This window comes from Monodon monoceros, unplaced genomic scaffold (assembly GCF_005190385.1).
Source record: "Monodon monoceros isolate NGI ecotype Baffin Bay Population unplaced genomic scaffold, NGI_Narwhal_1 Super_Scaffold_14, whole genome shotgun sequence".
Classification (NCBI taxonomy): Eukaryota; Metazoa; Chordata; class Mammalia; order Artiodactyla; family Monodontidae; genus Monodon; species Monodon monoceros.
In genome coordinates, this window is record NW_021703770.1 from 10967878 (window position 1) to 10979952 (window position 12075).

A 12075-nucleotide genomic window follows, 5' to 3' on the forward strand; every position below is an offset into this window, starting at 1 on the left:
AAAGTATTTAGCACCTAGTAAAGATTGACTACTATTGTTGTTTGGTTTTTATGGTTGACGCTTGTGTGACTTTGGGAGAACTGTTGAACTTGTCTAAACTTCATCAGTGTCGTCACATTCAGAAATTGCTCTCCCGCTGGGCTGCTGGGAGAGTCCAGTGAGAAGGAGGGTCTGGCAGGTAGGAGGTGTATAAACAAGGTTAATTCTCTCTCCCTGAGCTCTCCCATTCCCTGCCCCTAGAGACCCCTGACTGCACTGGCTTCTTTTATCCCTAGATGGGCTGATGGGGTGACAGGGGAAGAAAGTGTTGGGGACTGTGGCTGAGCTGCTTCTAGGCATTGTGTAAAAACAAAGCACATTCCTTTTAACCTCAGAAGATCTACAACCCTTTAACACTTCCCCTCAACTGTGTCTTCCTAAAGAGTTTAGTGTAGACTAATATTGAAAGAAATAAAATTTAAAACAAAATGAGAAATCAACTCAGAGTCATTGTAAATCACCGCAAAGTGAACATTCTTGGGTGTTTCCTCTACATTTGGAATTAGTCTCTAGGGTGATAAAAATAAAAACAAAAATAAACAAATGGAATTAGTCTAGATTCTCCACCAAAGGATCTAGACTAGAGAAAGGTTATTGCTACAGCTTTTGTGGTGGGTAGTAGAGTCTTTTTAGTCTTTTTTTTTTTTTTAAACAGGTCCCTGTTCTTATTCTATTGGCTTGTGTCTACACTCCTTCTCCTTTGAAATAGGTGTGTAATGGTCTATAACCTTAAAAGAGGAAACTTGTAAAGATCCTAGTGCATTTATAGATAGTGTCAGGGGACACCCTTCAGCCTCTTTTAACCTAAGGGTATGCATTGCGGGGAAGAAATGTTTCAGAGGCCCTTAGCGTGTATACTAACAAATTCTCATCAGCTATTACAATCAAGCCGTAGAAACCCCCCTAACACAATTATTTTGTCATCTTTACCAACCTTTGTCTTAAAGACCAGCAGAGAACTCTACTTACACATCCTAGCTGTGAGTAACCTACTTATGAAGCTGGGGTTGTGAGAACTTTGTGCATTTAAAAATTTGATTGATTGTTTTTATAATGTGGATCTCCTTTGTTGCTTCCAAATGGCATCATAAAGTAACACTTCCTTCCTCTTTATACATTCCATCCCTAAACAAAACCACTCCAGGAATCCCCTGGGGAAGGCATTAATTCCTGGACAGTCTCCTGGGTAAAACGCATAGTTAATATTAACTTATTCCTTCTTGTATATTCCTGACCAAATCTTAAGCTCCGCCCCTCCATCTCCAATTCTTGATCATTGTTATCTACAAAATAGATTACACAATGGCATAAACCCTGGGGACTCTCTGGATTGGCTATGAGGGCCAATTTGTGTTGAGGTCAAGGTCAGCCTGATTTTCTGGAAAGAAGTTGGCATCTATTCTGTTTTCAGAACATTCCCTGGCTTCCTAAAGCTAAAAGAGGGCCTGATAGGTAGTTGGCGTGGTTCCCTTTCATCTCCACAGCCAAGCTCTGCATCCCGAAAGTTGTTTCCTGATAATTTGGAACGGGGAGTTGTTTTCCTAATGAGGAACACTCTCTCCTATTCCTCAGGCTTGCCCAGACTGCGTGATTCAAATTAACACCTTCCCTGTTCCCAGGTGAGTCACTCCAGGGCTGTACTCCAGCCACAAAGCGGCAGAGTGAATTGTTTAAGATGGCCCCCACTTCTGTAACACTTTGAGCTACTCAACTTCTGTGGATTGTATCCCCCTTTGAATTTAGGGTGTAGGGTGTGACAGCTTGAAGCTATTAGGGTAGGATTTAGGATCCAGAATAAAGGATCAAGAAAAAGACATTAAGGACTTGAATAAATTATTCTAGGGGTCAAAGCCAAAGACAGAAATTATTTATTGATTTATGGGTCATGGTGGATTTAAATCTCCAAGTGAGTACAGGGATCTCAAGATATACTCCAATGCTGAGACAATGAGATAATTAGAACAGCGATAGTAACTTCCATTTGCCTATGTGGTCAGTGTTCTAGTTTCTGGTTTGGACCGTGGGGTTTTCAAAGGCTTAAGATTAATAATAACAACATTCAAAAATGCCTTTTCATGTTCTAGTGATGAGCATGTGTCATGCATGTCCCCGTGTGAAAGAGGTTGGAAGAAGGGGAGTTTGTTGTTTCCAAAATAATGACTCACATGACAAAGAGTAACTATGTTTTATTTTATGATCTGAACAGTAGCATTTCCATATTGGCCACTTCCCAGGAGCAACCGGTGAATCTCATTTAACAAATGGCTAAGGTAGGAGTGGATGAGCCGTGGGTTTCTCATTGTGAAAGGAATAATTAAGCAATGGACAACAAAATAAAAACAAAAACAAAACAAAACGAAAAAAGAGGAACCGAGTCCCAGCAGCCCTAAATGCTGAAACTTAAGTCACGTATTCCACTTGATGGGTGACTCCTGTCCTCGTGACTGGCCAGTTTATTGCTACTGGCTTGTCTGAGAGGTGGTCTAGCACAGGTTAAGCCTGGGTTGGAATCCTTGCTCTACGCTTCATTATCAGTGGACCTTGGGCACATGGGTAAGCCTTGCTGTGCACCAGTTTCCCTATTATGGGGAAACCAACAGTACCTCCTTCATATGGTTGCTGGGGAGTTAGCATAAGGAAAATGCCTGGCACTTAAATAGTTACCCCTTGGATCGGTCCATCAGGCCCCAAACCAAAAAGCATTCTTGTACTGCAGACACAGGATGAGCTAAAGCATGATAGCCAAGTGATTAGTGTTTTTCAATAAACGTGGGACCTGGATTCAGCCTTTTACTGTGTGGCTGAGGAGAAGTTATATAACCACTCTGAGCTTCTATATTCCCTTGTTTGTAAAATAGGGTTAATAACTTGCCTCCCAGAGCACCTGGTAGGAGCAGGCAAGCAGAAAAGTTGGTCCCTGTTCTTCCCCCATCAACTGTTTCAATGGGCAGGACCCCTGGACTGCAATGGAGCTGGGGAATGGCATGGAAACTCCAGTTTTTCCTTCATGTTCCTCCCAAACCCCAGTCCTCACCCCCCTTTGTGTTCTTAACTGTTATCTTTAACCCTTTTGCCTACCTCTAACCCTCTCACCAGCTTACTGCCCTTTCATTCTTTGAAGTATCAACTCTAGCCCTTATCACAAATCTCCAGGAAGCATCTTATAACCCTGAGAATTTAAAGACCTTAAAGGCCCCAGACCCATTAGAACAAAGGAAAGCCCTCACCCTTTCTTAAATAACTTTTTTTCCCATCTTCTAAAGCTCACTCCCTTAAGGGCCAAATTCTGTTAATTTGTAATTGATGAAAAGAGAATGAGGAAAAAAAAAAAAAAGAAAAGAAACAAAACACTCACAACTTAAGATCTGGCTCAATTATATATTTGCCAGGCATTTTATTTTTTTCTAAAAACAATAGAAAAAAATCAACTTTAAAAAGGAAAATGTACTTAAATAAAAAAATTATGGTATAACTGCTATAAAGGTTTTATTAAAGTTATTTACATTTAATGGCTATATTTACAAAGGAAAATTGGATAAAATTCAGGATTTCATAAAAACAATTCTTAAATACAAATCTGTTAAAGGAAAAAAAAAAGATGGTAAGCATAAAAAAAGTTCTTTTATGCCCAAAGTCCCATTTGAGGCAGTTTATATTATGGCTAAACCTTTCAGTCTTAAGATCCAGCCAAGGTTGTGAGGTTGATCATGCATATGCAAAAAGTTCATACGTAGGGAGTTCTGTCAGAAGGAATCTTTTTCCACACTTTCCCTTAGTAACAAATGAGAATTTCATGAGGGATTCATTCCAGTTCCTCCCTCCAATAGGTCAATTTATGCGCAAGAGTTCCGTAGCTGTTCAAGTTTGAGTTTCAACTGTTCTCGCCTCTTCCGCAACTCGTCTTTTTCTGAAATGAGCTTTTGCTCCTCTGCTTGGACGGACAGGATGTATGTTGTGGCTTTTTTAAGGATAACTACCTTGGGGGCCTTTTCATTGTTTTCTAACTCCGGGATCTGGTCACGAAGGGCAAAAAAGCTGCGTTTCAGCTCGTTTCTCCTCTGGCGTTCCAAGACGTTGTGTGTCCGCCTCTTGTCATTCTCCTCGGTGTCCGAAGACCTGGGGCTGGCACATTTGCGATTGTTGCTGATCTGTTTCAGGACCCTGCCACTGTCCAACTTAGCCCTCTTGGCGGCGGGACAGTCCTTCCTAGTGGAGGGGGGCGCTGCATAATTGTGCTGATGGGTGGACACGTGGCATCTCTTAAGGACCAACGGGCTGTGAGGAGGTTTGCTGTGGCCTCCGGCAGAGGGTGACCCCGATTCTGACCTTTTGGCAGGGGGCTGCCTCTTTTCCACAGAAACAACATCAATTTCTTCCTCATCCTCTTGTTCTTCCTCTGTAAGAAAAGAAAAAGCAATCGCCCAGTTAGCCACGGTTTCCTTAAAGCAATCAATGACCAGATTAAATCAATACTGTGCACAAATACAAGGCATAATTAGGTAAGAAAGGACCTGGAGGACTTCCCTGGCAGTCCAGGGGTTGAGACTCCATGCTTCCAATGCAGGGGGTGCAGGTTCCATCCCTGGTTTGGGAACTGAGATTCACACACTGTGTGGCACGGCCAGAAAAAAAAAAAAAAAAGGACCCTGGCACAAAGTTATCCCCAGAGAACAAGCCAATCGTCTCTGCTCTTCTTCTCATGAAGAGACAGTCTCAGGGAGGAAAATGACAGCTGGGTTTATGGCACAGACAAGAAAATTACAATTTACCAGGATACAACATTGATGCAAATTCTTACCTAAGACTTAATGAGGTGCTGGACACACCCAAACAAAGCACACTCCCAAGCACCTCCTCTTTGCAAGGGACTTTACCAAGAACCCTTCAGTTGTTGCAAATGATAGCTGCAAATCTTTGGTATGACTTTAGCAATCCCTATTTTACTGGAAGTGGAAAAAAAAAAAAAGTCTTGCAGCTTTGCCAAAAGTCCTAGGGGGTGGGGGATGGAAAAAAGGAGTACAGTTTTGGAAAGGACTTGCTTTTAAGGGTTCAAAAGAGGCCGAAAAGATCCCAACTCCTCAGTCCATACATTTTTTTTTTTTTTTTAGTCCATACATTTTTAAGGCACTTTCACTGGCTTATAGCACTCAGGTGGGTGGCTGCCCAGTTTCTGTCCACTGCCCCTCTTCATTTTTGTTGATCTGTAGTCCATTAAATTCCAACAGCTTCTCAGAAGTTAAGGGAGGTAATTCATTCACTCTCGAAGAGATCAATCCTCTCTTAACCTCATCACGATCCCCCCACCCCCCCCAGGGCAATTAAAATGCTTAAGAGGGGTAAGAGGGAGCGGATAGAGTTGCTAGATAAGCTAGAAGATTTAAAAACCCAAATGAAATTCCTAAGGGGAGGGAGGGAGAAGGAGGGGGCTGGCCACTAGGGCGATCTTAGGGGAAGGGATGGGAGGCACACTAAAGCCCAGTGTTTCAGGGATGATGAGCTCCCAGACCCTTCCAGGCCTGCCATTTCTTTTCCAAATATAAGAAAAGAGAAAAAGCAGGGTTAACTGAAGTGGTCGCCAGTGAGAATAGGAAAGACAGCCAGCCACCCCCTCTGACGGGCCTGGAGGGTCCCAGCTTACCAGAGTCGCTGCTGGTGGTGGGTGGTGTCTCCTCGTGGAGCGCCAGGGGCTCGGGACTGGCCCGCGGGGAGGACGCGGCGGAGGAGAGAAGAGAGTCCGAGGACGGCGAGAAGGCGGCGGAGTCGGGGGAGGCGCAGGGCTTGGGCGAGCTGCTGTCGTTGAGCGGGTAGGGGAAGACCACCGAGGGGTCGATGCACTCGGAGGCGGCGGCGCTCAGGTCCTGCAGGTACAAGCTGGAGGTGGAGCAGCCGCTGTGCCCGCGGGCAGGGCTCGGGCTGCCGCTGTCTTTGCGCGCAGCCTGGTAAGAGGCCAGCTTCTCCGAGACGAGCTTGGCGGCGGCCGAGAAGCCGCTCCACATACAGTCCTGGATGATGATGTTTTTGATGAAGGTCTCGTCGTCGGGGTCGCAGATGAAGCTCTGGTTCACCATGTCTCCTCCCAGCAGCTCGGTCACCATCTCCAGCTGGTCCGCCGAGGAGAAGCTGCCGCCGCCGCCGTCGTCGTCTCCCCTGGGGGAGAAGGACGCGACCGTGACGTACGAGGGCGAGCAGAGCCCGGAGCGGCGGCTCGGGGACAGGGGCGGGGTGGGCAGCAGCTCGAATTTCTTCCAGATATCCTCGCTGGGCGCAGGCGGCTGCAGCTCGCTCTGCTGCTGCTGCTGGTAGAAGTTCTCCTCCTCGTCGCAGTAGAAATAAGGCTGCACCGAGTCGTAGTCGAGGTCATAGTTCCTGTTGGCGAAGCTGACGTTGAGGGGCATCGCGGCAGCCTGCTGGAGGGGCACACAAAGGCGAGGGCAAGTCTTCAGTTAAGGGGGTCTTGGTTGGTGCCGAAATCCCGCGCAGCGCGCCGCGCGCGCCACAATCCAGAACCACTCCCCTTCCAGCGCTGTTCCCAAATGGGGCCGGCGGGGGGGGGCAAAACAAAACAAAACAAAAAGGCACCCTTTTACCCCCTCTGGGTGACCCTCTACTATCTCAGACACACACTTGGCGAAGCAGCTCCGTAGCGCCCGCGCAGCTTCCGTCCCCCGGGAGCCCGGAGCGCCAAGTCCGGGAGTCGGCCCGGCGACCGCCGAGCAATCGAAATCGGCTTTGGCCTCCTTAACAGGCCGGGGGAGGCGGCGCGGGGTCGGGGGGGGGAATACGATCCGCCAAACGCCGAGGCGCAAAGTTTTGCGCCACCTGAAGGAGGCTGCGAGAGGCGCCGCGGCGGGAGCGGCTGCGCGCGGCCCCCTCCCGCGCCGGGGCCCCTCGCGCCGCGCCCGTTCCCACTCGCGCCCTTGCCGCGCTCCTTCCCCCGCCGGCGCCACCGCCCCTCCCAGCCTCCCTTCTCCGCCTCCTGCATCCCTACCCCCAGCGCGCCCCCCTTCCTTCCTCTGCCGGCTTTTCTTCTTTTCCCTCGCGGGCTGGAGTGGCAAGCTCAGCTTCGAGCCTTAACCGCCCCCCCCCCGCCCCGCCCCGCCAATACATAAAAGGGGAGTGTTAAATAATAACAGGGACACCTCCCTTCAACACCCAATACGGCGCCGCAACTGCGCCAGAGACCCTGCTACGATTCCGCGCCCGGAGCCTGGCGTCTTCCCCTCACCCGCCGAGGGTAGCAGCTGTTCTGGAAAAGCCCCGAGCCCCGCTCCTTGCCGTCCTCCGCATCTCCGGGGCGCAGGGACACCCGCGCGGGGACACCAGAGGCGGCCTGGGAGCCAAGGCTGGGTGCAGAGGTTTGTCCTCGTTTCCCCCCGAGTCAGTAATTCCAGGAGAATCGGACACGTCTTTGCCCCAGCCTCCTTCACCCTCCTCCCCGCGCCTCGCCAACACCAAATCCTAACCTCTCTGTAGACCAAGATCTTTAATTTTATTTTCCTTTTTATAAGACAAATGCCAACTTCTAAAAGGAGCCGGGGGCGAATTGGAAACGCCGCGGGGATCGGCGGGCGGGACAAGCCGCAGTGTGTCTGTCTCCGGCTGTCAGAAATGCAGTAAGCCGAAATTTAAATGCCCTTTCCGAGACGGGGAAAAGTCAGAGGCTGCGGAGCTCTCTCGCTCACACACGGCAATATGTAATTCTTACTCCAAGGTGCTCAGGATGTAAAGGGTTTTCTGCCACCGAGAAGCATACCCTTCTCTTCTCCTCCCAAAAGGCCAAAAGCAATTAATGCAATGAAGGAAGAATGTCCAACCGGCCGGGGTCAGCGTCCATCTACATAAGCAAAAACCTCTCAAGGCTACTTTCAAAAACGTACCCTGTTTTCCCTCTGCCTTCCCCTCTCCCATCTTGACAAGTCACTGTACCCCGACCCAGTTCTGGTTCGTCTTCACTCCACCCCGACCAACCACAACTACTCTGAGAAAAGTGTCAATAGCGCTGGAATGGGCGAAAAGACACCGATCCGGGCATTCGACTCATCGCGGCATTACTGCGGTAGCAAAAATAAATTAAAAGGCCAATAGGTCCGGGTGCTCACCGGGTTTTCCACTCTCCGAAGGAAATCCAGCGTCCAAAAAGCGGCGAGGAGCGCCTTTCAGAGGCGCGGGTCGTGCGCAGCGGCGGGGAAAAGTGACTCCCCCAATAGGCAGAAGAGCCTCTCCGTGTCCGGAGAGTCGCGTTGTCGCTCGGGTGTTGTAAGTTCCAGCGGGCAGTGGGCAAAGTTTCGCGGATGCGGCGCGGGTGGCGGGCCGCTGGCAGGGGTCGGCGGGAAGGGTGGGGTGGGGGGCGGCCGGGCCCGAGGCGCAGAAGCCCCCCTTTCACTCCGGATCTCCCTTCCCCGGGCGCCCGGAGCGCGACTCCGCTCGCTCGGCTGCCTCTGCTCTTCCACCCTCAAGGGCCCGCCCGCTCGCTCCCTCTGCCTCTCGCTGGAATTACTACAGCGAGTCAGATAAAGCCCAGAAAACCGGCTTTTATACTGCTAAGGCACGGCCCCTCCCCTCTGTTCTCTTTTTCCCGCCAAGCCTCTGAATAGCCCTGCCCTTCCAGAGGCAGTTGGGGAGCCAGGCGGCGGCCGGGGCGCGGCGGCAGCAGGGGTAGCCGCGAGATGCACAGCCCGGGGGTCCTTGGCCGCGCAGACCCTCGCCTATAAAAGGCCGGTGGGCGGGGATTCACAGGAGGGGATCTTTTTTCTTTCTCCCCCGCCCTCAGCTTTGGGAACCCGGGAGGGGCGCTGGTGGGGAGGGAGGGCCGGAGGGGAGGAGACTCAGCCCTTTGAGCCTGGCACTCCAGTGCGCCGAGCTCTCGGATGTAAACACAGTTAACAGTGCCGCATGAATTAACTGCGCGCGCCTACCATTTTCTTTTGCTCCCGCTCAAACCTTGCCTCCTTCTCTGCTGCTGGCTCCTCTGGGGCAGCGCTCTGTTTGGCAAACAGCATACTTGTCCTCTGTGCTTCAATCATCGCGGGCAGAACAGCTGAACTCTTTGCGCTGAGCATACACCGTGTACCCACGGCCACGCCACGCACGTCCCGGGCGGACGGGCGCCTCCCTAAGGCCGGGGAAAGGGTAGCATTTGGAAAATAAGTCCTACGAGGAGAGGAGGAAGGAAGGGGGTATTGACTGGCGCGCGCTCCGAGTGTGTGGGGCATTGAATGTCGATGGGGATAAACGATCAGAGGTATAGGGAGGAAGATGGTGCCTGGAATTATTAAAATAATTCAGCAACGCACTGCCACGTATACTTGGAGGACGCGTTATGAATAAACACCCACTGTATTTGTTGGGGGGTGTTATGCATTCTGTGTGTGTGCAGCTATCTCAGCTGGGTACCTTCCACCCAGAATGAATACCCCAAATCGCTGCCAAAGCCGCAGACGACCCCCCATCCCCAACCCCGGCCCCGCCCGCGCAGACCTACATGGATCTCCGCGTGAGCCCGCTTTCCCGCCCCCCACCCCAGTACGCGCTAATCCCTGAGATCCTTCTGTGGGTTCCGGAGCTGGAGTAAGGCAGGAGCGCGCCTGCGGATGCGCGCCGCGGGGGCCCCTCCCCCGCCCGCTCTCGGCCGGTCTGCACCCCCAGCCCCCCCCCGCGCCTCTCACTCTGAGTTCCCAATTCCGCAGCCGGGTTTCAGAAAAGAGACGAATCCTCTTTGCGCCCCGTGGTGTCGGTTTGCACCACTCTGGGGCTCCCAGGTTTGGGGGAAATCAAAGGCGCTAGACGGAAGGATACTGACTGGGGAGGGGGTGGGCGCGAGCCGTGGGACCAGACTCCCCAGAAGAGGGAAGGAGGCGAGCTGGCGGATCCACCCTGGGGAGTCAGCAGAGTCCCTGGTGAAGAAAACCGTTAACTCTTTCCTCCTCGGACAAATCGAACGTTGACTTCCTTTCTGGGTCTGCTTTCCTCTTTATTATGGGACAAAAAACCAAAACAAACCCCAACATCGATTCTGATCTAAGGAGAGGGGCCAAGTATTACTTCCGTGTCTTTTTTTCTGGAGGGTGGGGTGTCTTGCGCCAATTAAAAAAGCCAATTAAAAATTGGCCGAATTTCAGGCATTGATTTCCTAGTTCACTGACTATAAATTTTTTTCTGAATACCATAGTGAAGTGCGTATGCCTAATCCACGTACATCTATGTACATTTCACGTACACGTCGACCTAGAATTTTGCCCAACACGGCACATGACTTGCTCGCTCCCTCAGTGAATCTATATTTCATATACAATACATATTCTCTCGGGATTTGCTATTCTGCATTACACTAAGGCCTTAAAAACAGAGGCAATCTTCCCCAGCCCTGGTCCCTCACCCAAAGGCATTTTAAGTAAACTTTTCCACGCCCCTCCCCCCTCATTCCAAAAGAGAAAAAAATTCGGGGCAGGGAGGGGCTCGCGTATAACATGCTTGTGTTCGAGATAGATTTTACCCGTTGAGTTTGCTGCTCGGCGTTCAATTGTTAAATGAGTAGTGACTTCCTCCAAATCAGGTACACGGCACAATTCAGTTTTAAGGATTGCAGATTACTCCAACCTCCAAGCCTTTGCCGCAAACGCGGGGAGTGACCAATCCCTGGTCGGGGCTTTGCTGCAAAGCGTCCTTCCCTGCCCCCTCCCAGGGCTGCACCCGAGCCCGGGGTTTGCGAAAGTAAAGTAAGTGTGCCCTCTACCGGCAGCCTCGAACGCTGCGTCCGGATGCCTCCCGAGGGCGTGCGGGTCGGGAGGGGGCAGGGGCGGCCGGAGTGCAGGGTACCCAGCGGGGCGAAGGATAGGGCGGTTCCTTAAAATGAGTTTCCAGCCACCTTCTTCAGATTCCTTCAGGCCGACTGCGGAGAGGCGGAAGAAGAGGAATCGCTGGAGAGAAAAGTGGCTCAGAGGCGGCTCTTCAACCGCATAAGTGGTGGTGAAAATGGATCCATCACTACTTATGGGCAATGAGCATCACCCTATAGAGAACTGATGCTATTTATGGGCAACGCGAAATGATTAACAAGTACACACACGAAAAAACTTTCCAGCCAAACTCTAAGGCAGCAAAACACACTTTAGTCTACACATCTTAGAAAGCCATCATCTTCTAACCACCACGTTTTAGAGAAAGACACTAGATTTATTATTTTTTTAAATGAAAAAAAATGGTGAATAGCCAGATCTTTTCATAATGATGGGGGGGGTTGAGATTCCATTGAAACAAAGTGTAAAGGACCATTTTTTTTTTTTTTTTTGCCGTACGCGGGCCTCTCACTGTTGTGGCCTCTCCCGTTGTGGAGCACAGGCTCCGAACGCGCAGGCTCAGCGGCCATGGCTCACGGGCCCAGCCGCTCCGCGGCATGTGGGATCTTCCCGGACCGGGGCACGAACCCGCGTCCCCTGCATCGGCAGGCGGACTCTCAGCCACTGCGCCACCAGGGAAGCCCGTAAAGGACCATTTTAATAAAAAGTTTTCATACCAAAACAACTGAGCAATAAAGGTCGAAGAAATGTGAGGTAAATTTACATAGCATGCGTAATGGGTGTGAATATTTCAAGTGGGTTTTTCTTTTTTTTAAAAGATTTTTTTGACGTGGACCATTTTTAACATCTTTATTGAATTTGTTACAGTATTGCTTCTTTTTTTATGTTTTGGTTTTTTTGGCCACTAGGCATGTGGGATCTTAGCTCCCCAACCAGGGATCGAACCCTCACCCCCTACATTGGAAGGTGAAGTCTTAACCACTGGACCACCAGGGAGGTCCCCTTCAAGTGGGTTTTTATGATGAGAAGGATGTTTGACAGTGTCTGATCACCTAGATATATCCTCAGGAAATTTGGCAACAGGGGATCCTTCCCAGAAGAGGTCTCTTAGGGTGGTTCCCCAGGAATCTGGCATTTTGGGCATTACTCTGCTGGAAGCTGAATGACTGCTCTCTATTGGGGCAGAAAAAACCCCCAAAAAACAACCAACCCACCAAAACACAAAACCAATCAATCAAAC

At 50.5% G+C, this 12075-nt stretch overlaps 1 protein-coding gene across 3 annotated transcripts; it reads right to left on the bottom strand.

Annotated features, from left to right (window-relative positions):
* Positions 1-3405: 3405 nt before the first annotated feature.
* On the bottom strand, positions 3406-9829 carry MYC (MYC proto-oncogene, bHLH transcription factor). 3 transcript variants are annotated; one of them, XM_029223189.1, is made up of 4 exons: positions 9705-9829; positions 8139-9151; positions 5678-6443; positions 3406-4435 (listed from the first exon to the last, which is right to left on the bottom strand). In XM_029223189.1, the coding sequence occupies exons 3-4, from the start codon at positions 6432-6434 to the stop codon at positions 3873-3875; spliced, it is 1320 nt and encodes a 439-aa protein (XP_029079022.1). In that variant the 5' UTR covers positions 6435-6443; positions 8139-9151; positions 9705-9829; the 3' UTR covers positions 3406-3872. The 3 variants fall into 3 exon arrangements, with proteins under 3 accessions (XP_029079022.1, XP_029079024.1, XP_029079021.1); XM_029223188.1 differs by having other exon boundaries at positions 3442-4435; positions 5678-6446; XM_029223191.1 differs by lacking the exon at positions 9705-9829 and having other exon boundaries at positions 3441-4435; positions 5678-6446; positions 8139-8162.
* Between the last annotated feature and the right edge of the window lie 2246 nt (positions 9830-12075).

Coding starts and splice junctions, on each gene's coding strand:
- MYC (XM_029223189.1), bottom strand. CDS start 6,434: ATGCCCCTCAACGTCAGCTTCGCCAACAGGAACTATGACCTCGACTAC. Junction 4,436..5,677: donor CACCACCAGCAGCGACTCTG/GTAAGCTGGGAC, acceptor CTTTTCTTACAG/AGGAAGAACAAGAGGATGAG.